Raw genomic sequence first — 23,898 nt, forward strand, 5'->3', positions numbered from 1 at the left:
ACGCATATGGAGTCCCTGGGATGGCTCCACCTGGTAGGGGGAGACTCATCTGACAGGTGACAGCAGAGCTGGCTCTGCTAAGGGAAAGACACGGACTCGGCCCGTAGGGAGTTTTAAACCGTGGAAAATACACATATGGGACCGCTCACGTAGAGGGGTCACGACATATGGGCCCCAGCCAACAGACAGCGTCAGCGACGGATGTAGGCCTGGCATCAGACACTCCGCAATGTCCGAGCCGAAGGGGGAGGCGGAGGAACTCGACAGGGTTCGCCAAGCGGGGAACACGACTGGAGTGAAAGTATGCACGTATCCGGCCAGTGGCGGGAATGGCATTGCAAGCCGACACTTAGAGTGGGTACAACACGTCTACCGACTAGTGGATGCGAGTACACGTGAGGATACCGGCTCTACACGTAGGCTATAAAACCTAGCGAACGTGTTTGGTGTCGCCCAGCCCGCAGCTCTACAGATATCTGTCAGCGAGGCGCCATGAGCCAGCGCCCAGGAAGAGGCTACCCCTCTGGTGGAGTGGGCTCTCAACCCGAGCGGGCAAGGCACGCCCTGGGATTCGTACGCCAAGGCGATGGCAACCACTATCCAGTGGGCCATCCTCTGCCTTTCCCTTCTGCTGGCCTCCATAACAGATGAAGAGCTGATCTGAGGTCCTGAAGCTTTGCGTTCTGTCCACGTAAACGCGCAGAGCGCGGACGGGACAGAGCAAAGCTAGGGCTGGGTCTGCCTCCTCCGAGGGCAGCGCTTGCAGGTTCAGTACCTGATCTCTGAAGGGAGTGGTAGGAACCTTGGGCACGTATCCAGGCCGGGGTCTCAGGATGACGTGAGAAACACCGGGCCCGAATTCTAGGCACGTTTCGTCGACCGAAAATGCATGCAGATCCCCTACCCTCTTCAGGGAAGCCAATGCAACCAGAAGAACCGTCTTAAGAGACATTAGTTTCAGGTCGACTGATTGCAAAGGTTCAAAGGGATGACCCCGGAGAGCTGTGAGAACCAGGGTCAAATCCCAAGAGGGTACGGAGGAAGGGCGAGGAGGATTTGAGTCTCCTGGCCCCCCTCAGGAATCTGACGATAAGATCGTGTTTCCCCAGGGACTTACCCTCAACTGCATGGTGATGTGCGGCAAAAGCGGCAACATACACCTTGAGGGTGGAGGGAGACAGCCTTCGCTCCAACCCATCTTGCAGAAAGGAAAGCACGGATCCGACCGAACATGATCAGGGGTCCTCTCGGCGAGAGGCGCACCATTCGACGAACAGGTTCCACTTCAACGCATAGAGATTCCTAGTGGAAGGAGCTCTAGCGGAAGTGATGGTGTCTACGACCGCTTGCGGGAGATCACTCAGAACCTCCGCATCCCGTCCAGGGACCACACGTGGAGGTTCCACAGAGCGGGACGCGGGTGCCACAGGGTGCCCCGTCTCTGAGTCAGGGGGTCCTTCCTCAGAGGAATCGGCTAGGGAGGTGCTGTCGCGAGGAGAATGAGGTCTGAGAACCAGGTCCGAGTGGGCCAGTACGGCGCCACTAACAGAACCTGCTCCCCGTCCTCCTTGACCTTGCACATGAGTTGTGCGAGAAGGCTCACTGGGGGAAACGCATGTTTGCGCAGACCCGGGGGCCAGCTGTGTGCCAGGGCATCCGTGCCGAGCGTGCCGCCGGTCAGGGAATAAAGCCACTGGCAGAGGGCAGTTTCCGGGGAGGCAAACAGGACTACCTGGGCCTCGCCGAAACGCTGCCAAATCAGCTGGACCGCCTGGGGGTGGAGCCGCCACTCGCCCGCAAGTAGATGCTGCCGTGACAGCTCGTCGGCTGCACGGTTGAGCACACCTGAGACACGAGTGGCCCGAAGGGACCTCAGATCCCTCTGACTCCACAAGAAGAGATGGCGGGCGAGTTGCGACATGCGACTGAAGCGTAGACCACCTTGACGGTTGGTGTACGCAACGGCCGCAGTGCTTTGTGAGCGGACTAGAACGTGCTTGCCTGACAACAGCTTCTTAAGGCGGGCCAGCGCAAGACGAACCGCTAGCAACTCGAGGCAATTGGTATGCCAATGCAGCTGAGGCCCCGTCCAAAGACCTGTCACTGCATGGCCGTTTTACGTGGCCCCCCATCCCGTGGCAGAGACATCTGTGGAGACCACAGCGTGCCTGGACACTCGTTCGAGGGGTACTCCGGCCCACAGGAACGAAGGGTCCAACCACCGGACAAGGGTGCGACGGCAGCTCGGTGTCACGGAGACACGGAGCGTGCCGCACTGCCACGCCCATCTCGGGACCCGGCCGCGGAGCCAGTGTTGAAGCGGTCTCATATGAAGCAATCCGAGCGGCGTTATCGCGGCTGCAGATGCCATATGCCCCAGGAGCCTCTGAAAATCTTTCAGTGGAGCCGCTGTCCTGCACTTGAGCGAGCTCAGGCAGTTCAACACCGACTGGACGCGCACCTCGGTGAGACGCGCAGTCCGTGCGACTGAGTCTAGCTCGAGACCGAGACAAGAGATCCTCTACCCGGGGGCGAGTTTGCTCTTGTCCCAGTTGACCTGAAGACCCAACCGGCTGGGAGCTACAACCATGTCAGGTAGGACTTTGTACTGACATGCCCGACCCTCGAACGCAGACCGACCTAGGAAGGGTCTGTGTCGAGGCAGAATCGAGACATGAAAGTACGCGTCCTTCAGGTCTATTGCTGCAAACCAATCCTGGGGACGGTCCAGGATTGGCCGTAGCCCACCGCCCTTTTTTGGTACAATGAAGTAGGGGCTGTAGAACCCCGACTTCATATCGGCTGGAGGGACCGGCTTGATTGTATCCTTCGCCAGGAGGACAGCAATCTCCACCTGGAGAACAGGTGCACTGTCCAACGACACCGGAGTGAAGTGGACAGCCCTGAAGACCGGGGGACGCCGGGCGAACTGAATCGCATAGCCGAGTCTGATAGTACGAATGAGCCAACTGGACAGGCGGGGGAGCGTGATCCACGCTTCCAGACACTGAGCCAGCGGGACCAAAGGCACCACAGACGCACCGGGGGTGGGGCAGCAAGGCAGAGAGGGACCCGACTCGGACGGCTTGGGGGCGGTCCGGAGTGGGGTCGGACTCTGCGAGGCAGCAGTGTGCATGGGAGACGGCGCACGGGACGCGGTCTGCACCATCACACTGCCACCTGCTGGCGAATGGGGAGGGAGCTGTCAGCGGCGAGGCGGAGCCTGGCACCCTGGCAGACACCCCTTGTTGTGACCTGGAGTTTGAGGAAACTGCTCTTTTTGTGGCAAAGTGGGTACCGCTGGACTCCGGAGAGCCAGCGGCGGTAGATGGACAGCCGCCACAAAATCCCCCCCAGCCCTCCTCCGGGGGTGGGAGAGCAGATGGAATACTCTCCCAAAGGGCAGGAACCTTCCGCTCCAGGTCGCCTGTCTCAGGGCCAAGTTTTCCCCGACCGCTTGCCACCTGGCTGGCAGAGACGGGCTGGGCACCACGTCTGCGACCGGCACCCTGCTGTTTGGCTGGTGTAGGCTGCTGCTTTGCCAACTTAGCAGGGGCGGAGGAAGACGCAGGCGGGCACCCTCGGCGACGAGCGGGCTGAGGCTGAGCCACGGGCGGCTGGGTGGAGGCAGCAGCGGACCGCCGTGGCATGACATGTCTGATAGCCTCAGCCTGCTTCTGTGCAGCGGAGAACTGTTGGGCACAGCTCTCCACCGCGTCGCCGAAAAGGCCGACCGGAGACACGGGGGAATCCAGGAACCGATGTTTGTCAGTCTCCCTCATGTGTGCCAAGGTCAGCCAGAGGTGGCGTTGACATCGCCTGGCCAACAGAACGCGCTGTCACCTTCGTTGCCCGGAGGGCAAGGTCAGTGGCAGCGCGCAGCTCCCCAAGCAACTGTTGGTCAGGACCTTCCTGGGGCATCTGCGACAGTGCTTTTGCCTGATAGACCAGCAAAAGGGCCATCGCGTGCAGGGCAGAGGCAGCCTGCCCACAGGCACTGTAAGCTTTCTCAGTCAGACCGGCTGCGAATTCACAGGCCTGGGACGGGAGACGCGGCTCACCGCGCCAGCCAGCGGTCGTTGGACACAACTGCGTCGCAACAGACCGCTTGACTGGCGGGATCCTCGCGTACCCCCTGGCTAGCCCGCCGTCCAGGGAGGTGAAGGCGGACGAGGGACCAGGCCCTGTACGAGCCCCATGCGGAGCTTGCCAAGACCTGGTCACCTCATCGTGTACTTCCGGGAAGAAAGGCATTGGGGCGGGACGCTGGATTTGACCAGCGCGACCCCCCCCCCAAGTACCAATCATTCAACTGAGATGGGCCGGGACAGGGTGGAGGGTTCCACTCAAGCCCGACGCACAAGGCGGCCCGGGAGAGCACAGCCGTGAGCTCGGGATCCGACTCGGGCGACGCTACCTTCCCGGGCGGCAGCGCATCCGAATCCTCCCCCGAGGACTCAGGCTCACCTTCCGATGCAGCGATCGACATCCGATCCGCCGCCGGCACACCAAAGGTAACAGCTGGACAGTCCGTAGAGGGCCCAGCGGAAACCAACGGTGGCACGATGGGTTGCGGTGCTGATGAGGCGGCAGGGGCCCGAGGAGCGTTTCCGCTCGGCGGGGAAGCCCTGACCGTAATCCTCAGGTCACCCTTCCTATACAGCGCCGTACCGTCATTCCGGTTCCCGGGGCCGGAAAAAACGGTCGTACGCGGCATAGGAGAGGGGACCCCCGCTTCCTGAGACTTCAGGAAGGAGAGTCTCGACCTCAGCATCACGATAGTCATGTTCGCGCAATGGGAACATGAACCATCCACAAAAGCTGCTTCAGCGTGCAGAATTCCCAAACACGAGACGCAACGATTGTGCCCATCAGCAGGGACCAGGGAACGACCGCACCCATTAACGCACAGACGAAATGACATACTGTCAGGGTTCGTCTGTAAAGCTCTTTTAGAAGGGGAAGTCAACTCACTCGTGCTGAAGCACCCAGGGAGCGACGCGATGTGTCAGGTACACCACTCCCTGACACACCGAGGAACCGGCCCAAATCGCTACACACACACACACTCTTTGTGTTGTTGTGAAAACAGCAGTTTTCGAGCTTATAGCTCAGCTCCTCGGAGACTCGCGACCTCGCTGAACGTGCCCTTTCACCAGCACTGAAAGCTCGCTGTAAATCCTCTTCTGAGGCAATGTTTTAGAATAAAACAAACGAAGAAAGGAGTCTTTTAAAACAGGACACCAGTGAATGGCTCCGAAGCGAAAGACAGAGTGCGATTGCATCTGCTTCCTATTTATATACTCCTGTCGGGGGCGGTGCGCATTATGCAAATATCGCACGCCAATTCCATTGGCTTGTTTTAGTTTACACAAAGATGATAGGGCTCTCTAAGCGATATCCCAATTCGTCGGTCACTACTGACGTACGTCGAACGTGACCGACTGAAAGGGAACTGTGTTTTTGTATGAACAAGCATGTGGCGGTTTGACTCAAAAGCATTAGTAAACTCTGCACCCTCTGACTAAGATCAGAACTGGCGAGTTTGTGTTTAGAATCTTTTTATTAGGGAATCCAACAATTCAACAATCATTATACATAGCTTTTATGATTCCTCATTATAAACATAAGGAAGAAACAAACACAAAATAACAATATATAAAAAAACAACAAAGCAAAACAATCCCCATACCACCCTAGGGACTTTTATCACATTAATGGGACAAACAATGCTATACAGTTGCTCAAGCTACGCTATCAAGGTAATGGAGAAGGGGAAACCAAATTTTATCAAATTGATCCAGCTTGTTTAACAGAGAAAAACGAATTCTTTCCAGATGTAATAACCTTACCATTTCATCAAACCACAATTTAACAGTAGGGGTTTTGGAGTTCTTCCAAAACTTTAGTATTAGTTGCTTTGCAATAATAAGCCCATAGGACAACAACTGTTGTTGAGATTTTTGAAAATATGTGAGGTTATTTAAGATTCCAAATATCACCACAAGCGGATCAGGCACTAATTCAACTTGTAACATTTCTGACAGAATTTGAAAAATGTTATTCCAAAATGGAATTAATTTGGAGCAGAGAGCATAACTATGCAGGAGAGTGGCTTCCTCTGTCTGACATTTATCCCATATTGGGGAAACATCTGAAAAAATTCTATTCAGTTTTGTTTTATAGTAGTGGAGTCGATGAATAATCTTAAATTGAATAAGGCAATGACGAGAGTTAACAGAGCATTTATGAATATTCTCTAATGCATTAACCCATAGCTCGTCACTAATCTCCCCCCCCACTTCCCCACTGTGATTTTATATACTGTGTAGAAGGTGAAGTTGTGGATAGTAGTGAGTTATACAGTAGAGAAATCAAGTGACGAGCCCCATTTCCAAGCCTTAAGAGCTCATCAAGCTTCGCAGAAACAGCCTCACTAAGACAAGGCAAATGCTTTCTTACATAATCCCTGAGCTGCAAATATCGGAAAAAAATGTTTTTATGCAAACCGTATTTGGCCTGTAGTTGGCTAAAGGAGGCAAAAGAACCGTCAATAAATAGATCACCAATATTTTGAATGCCCAAGTCTCTCCACTTTGTGAAAGCAGAGTCCATGGTAGAAGGAGTAAATGAGGGGTTCCCTCCAATTGGTAAGAGGAAAGATAAGGACTTTATTGCAAATGTTGATCTAATCTGCTTCCAAATGTGAATAGTACTATGGATTATACAATTATTATTATAGGCCAGCTTAGCTATTTTTGTAGGGGACAAGATCACCGCCCCAATATCATACAGGCTACATGCTTCTCTTTCCATTTGGATCCAAGTGGAGTGTTGAACTGGCAAGTTTGTGATCGTGAAAGGCACTCAACGGCCGAAGTGACTTTTCTAAGTGATATGGGTCCATAATGAAAGAATAATTGAAAATATGAGATACCCAGAATAATCAAATATCTAAATTAATACATAATAAATGATTAATCTCTAATTGGAAACACAACCTAAGTGTAATAATCATTTGAAATTGGGTTAAATGAGTAAAATTAAGTGAACTTCACAGAGACGCTGAAAAGGCATACACACGTTAACCTTCGCCCAGGCCGTCGGATTCCGTTTTTGGGCCGATGCAGGGTTCCTTACACTGCCAAAAGACATGAACTTCTCACCAAAAACAGCCTCTAACATTTCATATGTATCAAGCATGTTTTTATTTTGTTTATGGAACCTATGTAATTCTTTCTGTGTGTTTAAAAAAAAAAAATGTTGATTACAGGTAAATTTGAAGAAATCAACCTCAATTACAGAAAGTGTGTACTGTTTGGTATGGTTGTGATGGATGAATGCTTTACAGTATTTTGATGCAAAATTGATTTATTTAAGATGTACGACTTTTGAACCAGCAAAATTAACTTCTTAAAGTTCTGACCAAAATCCCTAAGTTTGAGAACAAAAGGACTGTAAGGACATTATGCTAATTGCATATAAGGACAGGAGAACTGGGCGTTGGACCCGCCCCAAAACAGGACCTGATTGGCTAAAACAATCAGAAAGGCGGGACCAACAAATCGTTCAAAACTCAATACCGTGCATTGTGAAATTGCTTTTGCTTTCGCTTTTGCTTGTACTTCGTCTTGGCCTTCGCTGAGGCGGCGGACCGAACATCATCCGGCCTGCAAGCCAAACCAGATTTAGTTCAATAAAGTCTTGTTTGATTTTTCACGCATACAGTGCCTTGTGCTGTGCTTACCAAATTGCTTCCTTAAACAAAGATCACACTACTTTGCTCATAATCATAATTAATAATCATAACAAAATATTATTTCAGTGGCCAGGGGATAATATTTTGTCCAGAATTGGTAAAATACTTTAAGCTCAATTTCTCGGTGGATGAATAATTGATAAAGTATTAAAATATTGATTCTGAATCATTTACGGTTAATCCGGTTCTTATTCAGTGTAATTTAATTACACTTTTGATTAATTATTTGGGTTAATTCCTATATAGTTCAGACGAGAGTTGCATCAGTGTTGCCAAGTCCGCTTATTATAAGCGACTTTGGGCTTGTTTTTCTGTAAAGTCGCTTACAAAAATTGGTAGTCGCGGGTCGTGTTTTTTTGGGCTTGTTTCTAAAGTGTAGTTGCTTATTTGGGCTTGATCCCAGCTCCATAATAAGTTGTCAAGCAGATATTTTCTATATGTTATTTAAATGTAGGAGTTTGCCTAGACTGTTCTCTCTGTCCTCCCCTTTCCCCATACACACAGGAGAGTTTTTTCCCCACCCACATCCTGCTTCTAACTGGCCCTTTGCAAAGACCCGCCCCCCTTAGTTACTGTTGCTTTGTCCGACAAGCCATGGTGCTGTCACACCAAACACAGTGAAAAATACATCGTGGAGCAAAGAGGATACTGACAACACGTCGACAGACAAGACAGAGCAGGTTACTTATGGTATATAAGTCCCAGCTTTCAAACTGTGTAGTTATTAAAGAAATTCAAACATTAAAAACCGTTTTGTGGCTCTTTAATGTTTCGTGACCACGGTTGTGACGGATTACTAGCGCCTCAGCTCAAGAGGCTCATAAACTGATCATCTCTTCCTACTAGTCCATTTATAGGGTCAAATAAACATGAGTGAACATGAGAATTGAATGTTGTTTCAAACGCGGAAAGACATCAATATACACAATTTTTCAAGTTTAACTACACCGAGGTTAATCTTTTAACTACTGGCTGCTTTGTCGGACAAAATGGCAGATGTGGCGTTCTGATTGGTTAGATCGCTTGTCAATCAAACTCCCGGCGAAGGGGCAATCTGTTTTTTTTGTTTTTGTTTTTTTTTCTCTGGTTAGGAAAACGTAATCAGTGAGTGACGTAAACTTTAAATGAATGCGAGTTGTGACTGATGGTGACTGACTGGACTTTAGAAGAGTTTTTTGAAGGAACAATGCCTGGGACAAAGTGGGCGAAATACGGGAAGAAGTTTTCTAATGTTTATAATGTTAAATAATGTTAAAAGGTGGTTTAACTCCCTCTTGTGGTCATTGTCCTGAAGCTCAGGGGGAGAAAAATAAATAAACTGTACCGTGTGTGCAGTTTTGTAAAACTGCGCACAGTTTACCAATCTGTCTACATGGATGTAAATTGACAATCTGTGCTCACAGTTTAAACTCCATCCCCACAGATTGTAAAACCGTGCACACAGTTTATTTATTTTTCTCTTACTGGAACCTAGGGGGGCTCCGTAGAAAAAGTTGTTTGTTTTGGGCTTGTTTTCACAGGCCTGGTTGCTTATTTGTTTCACGAGATCTGGCAACACTGAGTTGCATGATCGCTGCTAGATCACTCCATCTGCAGTTTACTAGAAAACGGTAGTACAGGGCAGTGCAGAAAACAACAGTGAACAAATCCAGGAATCGGGCAGAGAGCCAGGGCAGGCAGCAAGCAAAACACAAACGATAAACAGGCGAGGGGTCGAGGCAGGCAACAGAAATCAGAATCCAGATAAACAGTCCAAGTCAATACACAAGCATGCAGAAAGGTAGTAAACGCTCAGAAATGACAACCGGGGCTAATCAAGACTTCGCACTGAAGCGCGAGTGTCTTTTATTTGAGAGTGAGTGGATGTGTAATTGTCAGCAGGTGCAAAGTAATCAGTCCCAGGTATGAGGGTTGATGGGAAATTGAGTCCAAATAAAGTTAATACTCAGGTGAAGGCTCCCTCTGGTGGTGCGGGAGATCTGGTGCGGGAGACTCATTTGTAACAGGTGCATGGCTGAATATGTAATATAGTATATAGTGCTGAAGTGTAAATGTGAAAATTATGCAGAAACTTGAGAAAATGAGATCCAGGCAGTAGATAAAGTTGATAAGAAACTATTTATTCATTACAATTAAATATAGCCTCACACGCAAACTTTAATTGATAATGAAAATACTTAAACCAAAAGGTAAAATAACCATCATAAAGGAGTAGTCAATAGTTAATAATAAAATTTAGAGTATTGTAAAATCCAGAGTATTGTATCTAATAGATGAAGATCAAAGAGAGCAATAATTAAGACATTTTCAGATAAGAGACAAGAAGTAAAAGCCAAGGAGAGCAAAGGAGGGAAGAAAGCTGAATTATCAATGACCCGGTCAGCTTTATACCATGAGCATATAGGGAAATTTACATCCCACACAAACGGATGTTTTTGTTAAAAGAAAAGGTTAAGGACCGTTTCATAGTCAACGCATCTGTACGCATACGCGTCCCCAAGGCTACGCATCGTTACGCTTCGGCCGCCATTATGCGTCGGTGCGTAGCCAAATGTGTCGTCCTAGTTTTTGATACGCGACGCGCCGATGCACACAATACTATGCGTTGTCGGTGGGGGCGACATTGCAAGTATTGTACATTAATTCAAGTATATTGTGTTTACAGAAGAAGAAGGTTTGAATACAATGGCGGGCGAAGAGGAAAAATTATGCAAACTTGTAACGTTATTCATCCTAAAATACTGGAAATGTCTCTCCTCGTCCAAGCTTCGCATGGGAAGCACCAGAGACACAAACTCCCCATCCTGATCTCTTTTTTGATTTAAAGGGCGAACATACCACCGTCTATCTCTGCGTTGCCTTTGTTGCCGCTGATGTAAAATCAGCAACAGAATACACTCCTCTTCAGTTGCCATTTTGATCTGAATATCACCCGACTCTACTACCCCCTGTTGCGTGAGCGGTGTATTGCATACACGCATCGCCCGTGACGCTTGCGTCCACTGTTTAGACTATGAAAGGGAGCACGTCCCTCACGTTGCTTGCTCGCGTTTCTCGCGTTGACTATGTAACGGCCCTAAATGATTTTACCCAGTGTCAAAAATAGATATAAGAGTTGTTTTGACCCCTTTGGGAATTTTGCAAATCTTACCCTTTTAAATGTCATCAGGAATAATAACAGACATATTTTGATCAGATTTCAAATTCAAATGGTTAATTCTGAAAAACATCACTTATACAGTACTTGGCAGGCGTCCAATGTCTAACCACAAACGTGTCAGCATGGAACACTTGAAGAACAATTGAACATAACAAGCATACTCTCTTAAATATAAAATAAGTACATAAATATAGGAAATCAAAAGTGAAACTGATAAATCATAAGCCACAAATGATTAAAATAAATATTAATAGAAATGCATGAATATGAATATTGACCATTTCGGATCCATCAGCTTATATTCTTTATTCAGTTCTAACAATGTTTATTGCGAGCAGAGACATTGACATAAAGGACTTAGATATAAAGGCACATGTTTAATTAAAAAGAATAATAAGCTGGATTCATCCTAGACGAACTGGTCTAAGATAGCCAGATTTTGAGCAAATACAGCTTTAGTTCATGTGCATCCACTCTCATTTTTTCTTTAATTTTCATGATCTTTATTGGTTCATGTGCATTCTCTGGCTTTCTTCAAAGGCAGAGACGCACAAAAGAAATAGGTTATAGTATACACAAACCGGAAATCGTGCGCACACAATACATTTCTCGTGAGCACGCGAAAGTTTCTCGTGAGCATGCAAAAGTTTCTTGTGAGCACGCGAAGGTTTCTCGTGAGCACGCAATAGTTTCTCAAATTTTTATTTTTTATTTTATTTATTTATTTATTTTTTTACAAAGGTCCCTTTAGGGGCTCCGTACAAATACGCAAAAAAAAAAAAAAAAAAAATGCTTGAAAACTTTTTTTCTAAAGAACAGAGCTCAGTTTAACTGTTCAGGAAAACAAGGGACTCATGAACAACCATCACAAAACAAACAAACAGTCATAGATCATCCAGGTAACCACACACAGTATTAAGAATCAATGGTTCACAAACGTTTGAACATGGTCTTGTGAATTATATGTAAACATATTTTACGTAAAATATCTTACTCAGGACAGTACTAAATAAAAAATAACATGCATTTTGTATGATCTCTCTTATTTTGTTAAAATTTTTCACATTTTCACAGATACTGTAAGGGGTTCACAAACTTTCAAGCGGCACTGTATGACTACAATGTGTCCAGCAAAAACTCTACTATCTAAGTATCAAGTATGTATTTCCATTTTTTGAGAAAATGTTTATGCATGGTTAGTGAAAAATCTTATTTTTTTTGTAGTCACTCAAATATGGCCATAAAACAGACTGAACAAGATTTTTGAGAACTGGCTCTTGTAGACTAGAATATTTATTCCAAAATGATGTGAAAATCTCCATTCTTATACATTTATTTAAAATTTGTAAGACACACTTTTTGTCAGAACGACTGTGTGTGAGGAGGCATGAATCATCATGAATATTACCTTGTAACTACATGAAACGAGGGTAACCAGCACCACTTTAATTTACAGCCTGTAATGTCACACTTACCTTGTAATTTCATGAAATGGGTATATTTCCCCAGTATTAAAAAAAAATAATAATAATAATAATAATAATTTGTTTTACTTGCATTGTAACATGAAAGATCAAACTTAATCAGTGCAATTTTGTTATCAAAAAGACTACTATTTAATGCACTGATATATATATATATATATATATATATATATATATATATATATATATATATATATATATATATATATATATATATATATATATATATATATATATGAAGACTTTAGATGCAAAAGCCTCTAAGTGCCATCTGAAATTTTCTTCTAAAATAAGCATTTTTATCAAGTTATCAGTTAATTATAATAATAATCCTTACATTTATATTGCGCTTTTCTGGGCACTTAAAGCGCTTTACATATTGAAGGGGGAATCTCCTCAATCACCACCAATGTGCAGCATCCACCTGGATGATGCGACGGCAGCCATATTGCGCCAGTACGCCCACCACACACCAGCTTATTGGTAGAGAGGAGACAGAGTGAGGAAGCCAATCAGTGTATAGGGATGATTAGGAGGCCATGATGGACAGAGGCCAATGGGCAAGTTTGGCCAGGATGTCGGGGTTACACCCCTACTCTTTTCGAAGGACATCCTGGGATTTTTAATGACCACAGAGAGTCAGGACCTCGGTTTAACGTCTCATCCGAAGGACGGTGCTTTTTGTCAGTACAGTGTCCCCATCACTATACTGGGGTGTTAGGACCCACACAGATCACAGGGTGAGCACCCCCCTGCTGGCCTCACTAACACCTCTTCCAGCAGCAACCTAGTTTTCCCAGGAGGTCTCCCATCCAGGTACTAACCAGGCTCAGCCCTGCTTAGCTTCAGTGGGCAACCAGTCTTGGGCTACAGGGTGATAATTCAGTGTAAAGGCAATGAAAAGGACCTATTAACTGCCATTAATGTGGAATTACTGAACCTAAACATACGAGCTTGATATAAATGCTCATTTTAGAAGAACATTTCAGATGGCACTTAGAGGCTTTTGCATCTGAAGTCTTTATATATACGAAACTTCTTTTAAAAACATTAAAAATCTTAGTGGTTCCAAACTTTTATATATATATATATATAACAGTACAGTCCAAAAGTTTGGAACCACTAAGATTTTTAATGTTTTTTAAAAGAAGTTTCGTCTGCTCACTAAGGCTACATTTATTTAAAAATACAGTAAAAACAGTAATATTGTGAAATATTATTACAATTTAAAATAACTGTTTTCTATTTAAATATATTTCACAAAGTATTTTATTCCTGTGATGCAAAGCTGAATTTTCAGCATCATTACTCCAGTCTTCAGTGTCACATGATCCTTCAGAAATCATTCTAATATATTGATCTGCTGCTCAAGAAACATTTAATGTGTACACAGTTATTTTAAATTGTAATAATATTTCACGATATTACTGATTTTTACTGTATTTTTAATTAAATAAATGTAGCCTTGGTGAGCAGACGAAACTTCTTTTAAAAACATTAAAAATCTTAGTGGTTCCAAACTTTTGGACTGTACTGTACATTTACTCAGAATGAAAACCGCTACTGTACAAACAGGGTTAGAGACTTGTAATTGTGGCACAAACCCTTCTGAACTGCAGGAAAGACACATACTGTCTATGGCGGGGTGGTTTCACTACAGTCCTCTGGGCCTGATAAAGTTCTCGGTCTCTCATATATATATATATATATGATATAATTTTAAAAAGCCTTTATTTATTGGTACACAATTTCTGCAAAAATATACTTCAGAGATTTAGGTAGATCATAAGAATCATTGTGGCCAACATGTATTGGAGAAAAACATTTATTTTATAATAGTTTCCCCCCACTTTCAATTGTTTTACTTTGATGAAAGGTTAGAATTTTATGAATTTTGAAAGATCAAAAGGATAAACAATGCAGATTTATTTTCACAGCCGCCTTTTGCTCATGCCACTAAGGGTGCCAATATTTGTGGAGGCCACTGTGCATTAGGATCAAATATTTTATTTAGATAGTGTGTCATCAAATGGTTTTGCATAAAACATAGTAATAATTGTTTACAAAAAGTCATCCTCACAGCTTAGTTGCAGTAATAATTGCACACACAAAAAAAAATATTTCAACAGGTAACAGTCTTTAATCCAATAATACAAATAGGAGCAATCACAGGAAGCTAACAACCAACAAAACAATGTCACGGAACAAACAACAGAATGAACTGAGGTCTTATATACGAACAGAGGTAATACACATAAAAACAGGACAGGTGTTATATACTAATACACTATTTAGGAGATTAACTAGATTAACAAATGACAGTGAACAAAGATCTGAAGGACTGAACCAAAACACTGAAACTAAACAGGGGTGCGTTTCTCAAAGCAAACTATGGTCGCAAGTTGCGTTATTACCAATAGAGTTCAATATGACTTATGACCATAGTTGGCTAACAATGTTTTCGGGAAACACACCCCAAAACAGAAGTATAACCCTGACATTCATTTAAATTGCTGGTGATTTGTTTTACTAGTTTTTTTTTTTTTTTTTTTGTCTTGAGATCAGTAACTAAGAATATATGCAGGACAGACATTTGAAATCATTTGGATTAATAAATATAGGACAGATAAATAAATAAATAAATAAATAGCATATCACTACTATATGGTTGTATACATAGAGATTGTTCATTGATTCATAATTGTTTTTTACAATCATACAGACCACTGTAAGGCATAAGCATGAAGTCTTTATATGGGTAATTTAATTTCTAATGATTAAAAGAATCAATGAATGCACTTTTTTTTTTTTTTTCATTTTGAAGTAATTCCAGGTGGTGCAGATCTGTTTTCAAGCACTTTTCGAATTTTGTCTCTGATTTCAGCAGTGTTTAAAACATAAATTATGGGATTTAGCATTGCTGGAACAGCATATGCCAGAGATGTGCTGATGATTCTGGAATTTGGAGTGCTATAAAGCAATGAGACCCAAAAAGAATTAATGTATGTGAAGAATATTGGGATGAAATATATTCCTACTAACAACAGATGCGAAACACAGGTCTTCAGTGCTTTAAAACGTCCTTCCCAAGTTGCAATTTTGCTTACAACATAAAAAATGCACAGATATGACAGGATTATAATGAGCAATGGTGCTATAAGGTATAAAGATGTGTAGAGAAGTCCCATAATCTTATTAATGCTATTGTCATTACATGCCAACCTATACATCGGTCCATGGTCACAAAAATAACTCTGTATTACATTGGTTTTACAGAATGAAATTCGAGTGATCAAAGACACCATCATGGCCACAATGAAAAAATTTAATAAAAAAATTGCTAAGAAAAGTAAACAAATATTAGTATTGTTCACAAAAACATGATATCTCAATGGCAAACAAATTGCAATTAAATGATCATATGCCATAACAACAAAAGTCAGACTCTGCATGGCACTAAAGAGAAACAAACAAAAAAAAAAAAACATGTTTACCAAGCAAGCATTGAAGGAGATGTACTGTGAATCAAACAGAAAAGTTTTCATCATGTTAGGAATAATACAAACACTGCATAACATATGAAACAGAACAAAGTTTTAGAGCCAAAGCAAACAATGACTGACTGTCTGACTACTTATAAATTGCTTTGAAATCCTCTCTAGTCAAAGCTTGTCCTTATTCTTTCATTACACAAAGATCACTGGATAACTGCTTAAACGATCCAAATATATGTTCTGTTTCACCTCTTGAGAGCCTTCAGATCACACAATGATGTAATACTTGTATGTTGTTGTAAATGCTTTGGTCAGTAGTTTGGATGGATGTTACCTTTTCTTACTGGTCTGCAAAAAATTTCTATAACAACAGCTCTTTGTGTTCTCATTTGTGCATTTGAGGATAAATTGAAGGAACTTAGTCTATTATGTGACAATAATAACTTTAATTTTTATTTTTGAATTTTATCACACTTGAAAATGTAAATAGGCCTGTTAAGTAAAGAAAGAAATAGGAAAATAACAAATCCAAAGATGCAACCAAATGAGCCATATCAGCAGATCTCAGACTAGCACTGTTATTTCAAAATGGACACCTGAATTACACATTTAGGCTACATAAGTGAAGTTCCTAAACGTAATTTAGGGAGGAGCGAGCCCATCTAATCTTCCAATCAACAGCCAGAGTATATAAGCAGCTGCTTACCTCTCTTCAGTCTCAGCTGTTTCAGCATCCGGTAGTGCCGTACTGAACAATGTCCGACACATAGGTCCGACACCACGGAAATTCCACCATCCCCCTTCAGACGACAAACTTTCCCCGTGACACCAACAGTCACATCTCGTGTAAGATCGGATCTCTCAGATCCAAACACGGATGCTCTTTTTGAGCGCTCATACAGACCACGCTCCGGATAACCTCCACGCTCAGGATCGCCCGTTTAACTACGCCTCATCAGTCTTCTTCAAAGACTTAATCTCTTCATTCAACCGCCGCTAATACACTGATATTACCCATTTCAAATGGTCCGCCAACAGCCTACGTCAAGTCCTCTCCAGCTCTGGAATTAATTTCTCCCGCAGATCATCAAAAGTTAAACTCTACGATCTTCTTTAGTTCTATCAACAGTTCCAGCATGCCAACAAACACTTCAACATCATAAAAGCAAGACTCAGAAGTTTCTCTTCCGACCTGATGTCCTGAACATAAACATTTACAGCAAGCTAATCCACAGTCCGTTGCCACCGCACGCACTTCCTCGTCCGCCGTTTTTCTGCCCGATCAACAACAGCGGCCGCAAAAACAGTCCCGCTTTTCCAGCTCTTCCCATATGCAGCTCCAATCCTCAGGCAAGAACTATCCAAACTTACTCCTGTCTCCCGCACTATAGATGTACAGCTCAGTCATTCCATTAAGCAAATAAAAGCCTGGAAATGTTAAACGTGTAGTTTTCTGATAATATAATTTCCATACTAATGTGTTGCAATAAATTAAATATAACAATAATAATACTAACAGAGTTTGATGCAAGTAAATCATGCTCTAATTATGATAGGGTTTTATACTGTCTTTATGGCAGAATGTACTATCATGTAATGTTATATATATATATATATTATATATAGGACTTTAAATTCCATAAACCTGTAGAGTAGTGGTCTGGGTTCAACATTCTGAAATGCACAGCATTCATGTGACTGGAAAGATAGTTGAGACGTCTTTCATTTATCACCGCTCCTCTGAAAACATATGCATTCATTATAATTGAGCTGTGTATTCGATATGAGATTTGAAGCTTCAGTTTCATATGTAACATCACTAATTCCTTCTGCTTTTTCAGCTCTTTTTCAATCTTCTTTATGATAAACCCATGTGCCAGGATGCTCTCGCAGATGGTTACTTCTCGCTCACCCAGAAAGCAGATCCTAGCATGAGGCTGCCTCCGCTAGTCGTCCCTCACCCTCTTTCCGTTTACAACTTACCTCATTCCTCTCCTCCCTTCTGTTCCCCAATTTCTTCTAACATTCTTCTTGGCACGGATCCTAGCGTGAGGTTGCCTCCGCAAATGATCTCAACACTCTTTTTGCCTACCAACCCCTTTCTCTCACTTCAGCCATCTTGGACACCAGTCAGTAATCGAGCCCTCCTCCCAACATCCATCTTTTTCCAACACCAAACACTTCTTCAGGTCTGAGCCGCTTGCCAGCCCATTCTCTCGCAACAGCAGTCCCTCTTCCAGCTCCTCCCAACGCAGTCACCATGGAACAACCATCATTCTCAACCCATAACCGTTCCCTAATTCCATCAGGTGCAGACATTTGATCTTCTTCCTTTGGAGCAGTCATTTTTATATCTACCTCAAGCTTTGCAGCTAAGTGAGCAGCCTCTCTCTTCAATCATTATTTCCCAGTTAGTTAGTGAAATGGACACCATCCAGACAATTTCCAACCAGTTCTTTTTTTCAGGCCTGACAGAACATTTCAGCCACAGTCTGGAAAGTATACCTGACTCCAGCTTGATCTGCAATAACTTATAATCTGCAACAGCTGGACCCGATATAGTGGAAGGCCTCATCAAAAAGAACTAGTTTCCAGATTCATGATCGGCCCCCTTTGATTCTCCACCTTATTCCGCATAAGCCAAATTGGAGTAACCAAATTGGATTAATTCTCCACCGCCACAACATAGACCAAGCAATCATTCTCATAAACCTGTATCCCATAGTAGTAACAGCCAATCTATGGGGTTCCGAAATGTTAATTGCCCCTTAGAATTTCCTCCTGTTACCAGTTCATCATCATAGATGAACATATCCCAGGTCACCAAAATAAAATCACTGATGTTTTATCATCTTTTTCAAATTTAGAACATTGGCTCTGGAAGCAGACTCCAATCAACTTCAATTCCTCCTGATTCAGAACTTTCATTCGTCTGGTCCATTCCCTCAAGACATCTTCATACCACATCCACAAATATCATACTGCAAGCCGTTTCTCCCACAACACTCCAAACCTACTGGACAGCTTGTTTGCAGCTGGGGGCCCCATGTACTTCTGAATTCATGGGCCCCCATGTTGCAGACGTTGCAAAAAACACTCCCGCAGGAGTAATTTTAGAAGTCACTGCTGCAGCAGTGCAGCGGCGAGATGCATCCTAGTCAAACTCACACAGCAGCAATAAACACAAGCTCCCGACAGAGTTCCTTAAATAATAATATTGCCGCAGCAGTAGCCTGCTCATAGCTCCACATGTTGGACATAGTAGGGTGACACGTTCCAGCCCAGCTCCCACAGGAGCCTCATTAAATATCACTGCCGCAGCAATATTCATTCATGACTCCAGGCCAATTAATCACAACCTCCTTGTGTTCCGGCAGAGGAAACACTAGTGCCACTCGACACCTCAACTCTATTCTTCATATCACTTTAATCTTTCGCTCCTTTTTTTTTGGGGGGGGGGGGGGTAACAAGCATTAAGCATCTGGGTATCCCATATACTTTAAATCCTTAAGCGTTTTCAACCATGCTAAATCCAACTTGCTGTCCCAAATTTATTCTGCACATTTTGGGGGGTGTATCAGAGCTCGAGTTGAAGATGCTTCATCGAGCCCCTCCTCAGTGGACAGCAAGCCAAATTAGCTAACCTAATACCCTAAAGATTATATGGGCAAACAAACTCGTTAAGTGAATTTTCTAAACGTAATTTAGGGAGGAGTGAGCCCATTTAATCTTCTAATCAACAGCCAGAGTATATAAGCAATACCCTAAAGATTATATGGGCAAACAAACTCGTTAAATAAACAATATTGTGCAATAATATTTTATTTATAAAATGTTTGATTAAATGCTTTTTGTCACATCACAAAGAAAATTAAAGGTGCCCTAGAATTGAAATTTGAATTTACCTCAGCATATAGTTAAATAATTAGAGTTCTGTACATGGAAATGAAATGCAGTGAGTCTCAAACACCATTGTTTCCTCCTTCTTATGTAAATTTGATTTTTGCAAAAGACCTCTGAAGAACAGGCGCATCTCAACATAACAACAGTCGGGATCATTAATATGTATGCCCCCAATATTTGTATATGCCAGCCCATGTTCAAGGCATTAGACAAGGCAGTATTAACGTCTGGAGCTGCACAGCAGTATCAACAGACTTTACGCAGGTAAGCAAGCAAGGACAACAGTGAAAAATGGCAGATGGAGCAATAATAACTGACATGATCCATGATATCATGATATTTTTGGTGATATTTGTAAATTGTCTTTCTAAATGTTTTGTTAGCATGTTGTTAATGTACTGTTAAATGTGGTTAAAGTTACCATTGTTTCTTTCTGTATTCACAGAGACCAAAGCCAAGTTGTTATTTTCATTATTAAACACTTGCAATCTGAATAATTCATAGACACAACTTCATTCTTTGTAAATCTCTCCAACAGTGTGTAATGTTAGCTAACGCTCAGAAACGGCACATTTTTAATTATGCCCCAAAATAGGCAGTTAAAAAATTGAATAATAAAAAATATATGGGGTATTTTGAGCTGAAACTTCACAGACACATTCAGGGGACACCTTAGACTTATATTACATCTTGTGAAAAAGGGTTCTAGGGCACCTTTAAGATGCAGAGAGGCATAGCGGATCTAATTGCAGCTTAACTTTATTAAATCAAACAAAAGAATAAAAAGAAAAACAAGACATAAGCGAAACTTTGCACTAAACACAACCAATACAAGTCAATGAACTCAGAGAACTGAAGGAATTATATACACAAGATAATCAAACTCAATAACAGGTGTGCAGTTGTGCACTAATCAATGAAACAATGAATTACATTTACATTACATTTACATTTATGCATTTGGCAGACGCTTTTATCCAAAGCGACTTACATTGCATTATACTATACATTTGTATCTGAGTATGTGCAATCCCTGGGATCGAACCCATGACCTTTGGCAATGCTAGTGCCACGCTCTAACTACTGAGCTACAGGAAAGCTTAATTACAGTGACAACAAAAGGAAAACAGGAAGAAAACACAGAAGTACAGCAGAAGAGACCACATGGTCAGAGCAGATGGAGCAAGAGAACAGCAGAGCAGAGCGGAACATCACTGGGCTGAGTTGGTGGAAGAGTAGGAGCCAAGGAGCCATACAAGACCAGCATAGCCAAAACTGAAGAACTGGATGGTTTACCTGGAGGACAAGGGAATGGGAGGCTGGGCAGGACCATCAACAATGATGGAGACTTGATGCTGTGTGAAACCATCAGCAATGATCAAGACTTGCTGGGCAGGATCAATGGCAACAAAGAAGACCTGGAGCTGGGCAGGACCAGCGATAACAAAGGTGACTTGGGGCCGGGCGGTACCAGCGGTGATAAAGAAGTCTTGGAGCTGAGTGGTACCAGCGATGATAAGATAAGAAGCCTTTATTGTCATTGCATTTAAAATACAATGAAATTTCGAGTGCCCTTCCGACTACATAACATGCACACCAACATAAATACATACATACAACCATATAAATAGAATTGCACTGATACTGTATTGTATATTGCACAAGAACAAACAGAATGAAAGGTGAAAAAATAAACTATGAAATATGGGGTGCATAGACATAATGTGTATTGATTAAGAGTGTGTACGTCCTTAAGATAAAAACTGTTGAATGAACCTGGAAGTCCGAGCTTTTATTGATCTATAGCGTCTGCCCAAGGGCACGAGGTCAAACAAGGAATGGCCGGGGTGGGAACAGTCTATGATAATCTGTTATGCTCTTGAAAGGTAGCGGGTGTTCGCAATTTCCTGGAGTGAGGGAAGAGGACAGTCAATGATTTTCTGTGCTGTATCAGCAACCCTCTATAGTGTTTTTTTTTTTGTCAGCTGCTGAGCAGCCAGCATACCACCACTGTGAGGCAGTATGTTAAAGGATTAGTTCACTTTAAAATGAAAATTACCCCAAGCTTTACTCACCCTCAAGCCATCCTAGGTGTATATGACTTGAACACAATCGTATTTAAGCCCGGAACACACCAAGCCAACGGTGACAAACTAGTGGCAACAAAAGCAGACTGTGGGGTTGGCTCATGTCTGGGTCCAAAGTTGCCCTGACACATCAAACTGACGCTCAACACCCGATGGCCAAGTAGCATGTCCATTCTGCAACTGCATAAGAAGAAATGCCTTTCTGTACCAGCAGGTGGCAGTAGCTGAACAGCCAATCAGAATGATCAGATGACCCAACTGACCGACAAGCTCCAACGCTGATTCAACATGTCGAATAGGTTTTTTGCAATCACGTGGTTACAATGTATGGCTGTGCCCTGGTCAGATCAAACACCTTGGCCAGTACAGGATCTAGATTTGTCTACCATTGAATTTGAGCACTCGTGACAAGCAGGGGTTCTATTTGAGTGAAACATATCTGTGTCATCTACAACCTCCTCTTGTTTCTCCTGAGGAAGGCGTGACAATCCATCTGCATCGCCATGGTACTTTGTGCCTTTGAACTTGATTGAATAGTCATGACTACCAAGGAATAATGCCCAACGCTTTAGTCGTGCTGCTGCCATCACCGGAACACTTTTACTAGGGCTGAAAATAGCCACTAAAAGCTGATGATCAGTAATCAGAGTGAAGTGTTTCCCATAGAGGTACTGATTAAACTTCTTCACTCCCCATATCAAGCTTAGAGCCTCTTGATCAATCTGGGTGTAATTGCGTTCCGTAGCAGTCAAAGACTTAGATGCAAATGCGATCGGTCTCTCAGATCCATCAGTCATTTTGTGAGACAATATGCAAGTAAACATTATTTCACAAGTTCACCAGCCCATTCAGTCTGAATGGTTAATGGTAAAACAAACTTGGCTTGCTTTCCTCGAAGGAGGCTCGAACTCTGAGTTAAACCCCCCTATAACAGTACTGCATAGAGAGAGAATAAGAGAATTAGAGGAGGAGATGGGGAGGAGGAGGGATGCTGGAAGAATTGTCGCTGGGATGATGCAGTGACTGCTGCTTATATATATATGCTCGTAATGATGATTGACAGAACTGAATGTTTAGGCTACTACTGAAACTACGTTTGGAACTACATTTCACAAGTTCGCCTGCCCATTCAGTCTGAACGGTTAATGGTAAAACAAACTTGGCTTGCTGTCCTCAAAGGAGGCTCGAACTTGAGGCTCAGCTCAAGCTCCAAGTTAAACCCCCAAAAAGATATTTACAAGGACAGCAATCTGAGCAGTCAACTAAGAGTAGTTCAGCAATATAAGAAGACTTAAATGATCGACATTTGACAAATGATTGTCCTCTTGAGATTCAAGATTGAGTCTGTAAGCATAGAGTTGAAACTCAGATGCGATTGTTCAGCACAAAGGAAGTTTTGGTCTTAGATCCGTTGGTCTTAAATCCGTTGATTAGAGTTTCCTGTTCTGTTGATAATACAAGAGGGCTTTGTGAGAGAATTGATAGATTTAATGTGGTCAGACCCCACGTGATTTTGATTAGTTTATTTCAGATGGGCTGAGAGGTACTCAAGACAGACTTCTTTGTTAAAAGAAGTCACGTCATCATTCCTGTTAATGCTGGGGTCTTGGGGTCAGGAAATGGATCTTTGGTCAAATTAAGCTTTGTCTGGTCATGTTCCTTGTTGATAAAGTCATTTGGTAAGTTCTGTCGAACGATGCCCTACACTGAACTAATATATTCAAGGTTTCTGTGGTCGGTCCACACAATAAATGGATGAACAGCCCCCTCATGCCAATGGCATCGACAACACATGGCACGCTAGAGGAGTGGGAGGTTTGTGAGGCGTGCTAGACAAAGAAGCTCCCACTGTAACCCTCAGATCTCCCAAAGTGCTAACCAGGGGCTGGGTAGCAGCAGAGGAGACTCGTGCCTCCATGTTAAAGAAGAAGAGTCATGATCACAATGCCAACATGGACATGCCCTCTCAGTGAGAGTATGTACCATCCACAAGCACTTTCTCAGCACACTG

At 43.3% G+C, this 23,898-nt stretch overlaps 1 protein-coding gene across 1 annotated transcript; it reads right to left on the bottom strand.

Annotated features, from left to right (window-relative positions):
• Positions 1–15,216: 15,216 nt before the first annotated feature.
• On the bottom strand, positions 15,217–22,684 carry LOC137004187 (olfactory receptor 52E8-like). The gene is made up of 3 exons (XM_067364383.1): positions 22,274–22,684; positions 21,097–21,296; positions 15,217–15,970 (listed from the first exon to the last, which is right to left on the bottom strand). Exons 1-3 carry the CDS (start codon positions 22,682–22,684, stop codon positions 15,217–15,219), a joined length of 1,365 nt encoding a protein of 454 aa, XP_067220484.1.
• Between the last annotated feature and the right edge of the window lie 1,214 nt (positions 22,685–23,898).

Source organism: Chanodichthys erythropterus, chromosome 17 (assembly GCF_024489055.1).
Source record: "Chanodichthys erythropterus isolate Z2021 chromosome 17, ASM2448905v1, whole genome shotgun sequence".
NCBI lineage: Eukaryota > Metazoa > Chordata > Actinopteri > Cypriniformes > Xenocyprididae > Chanodichthys > Chanodichthys erythropterus.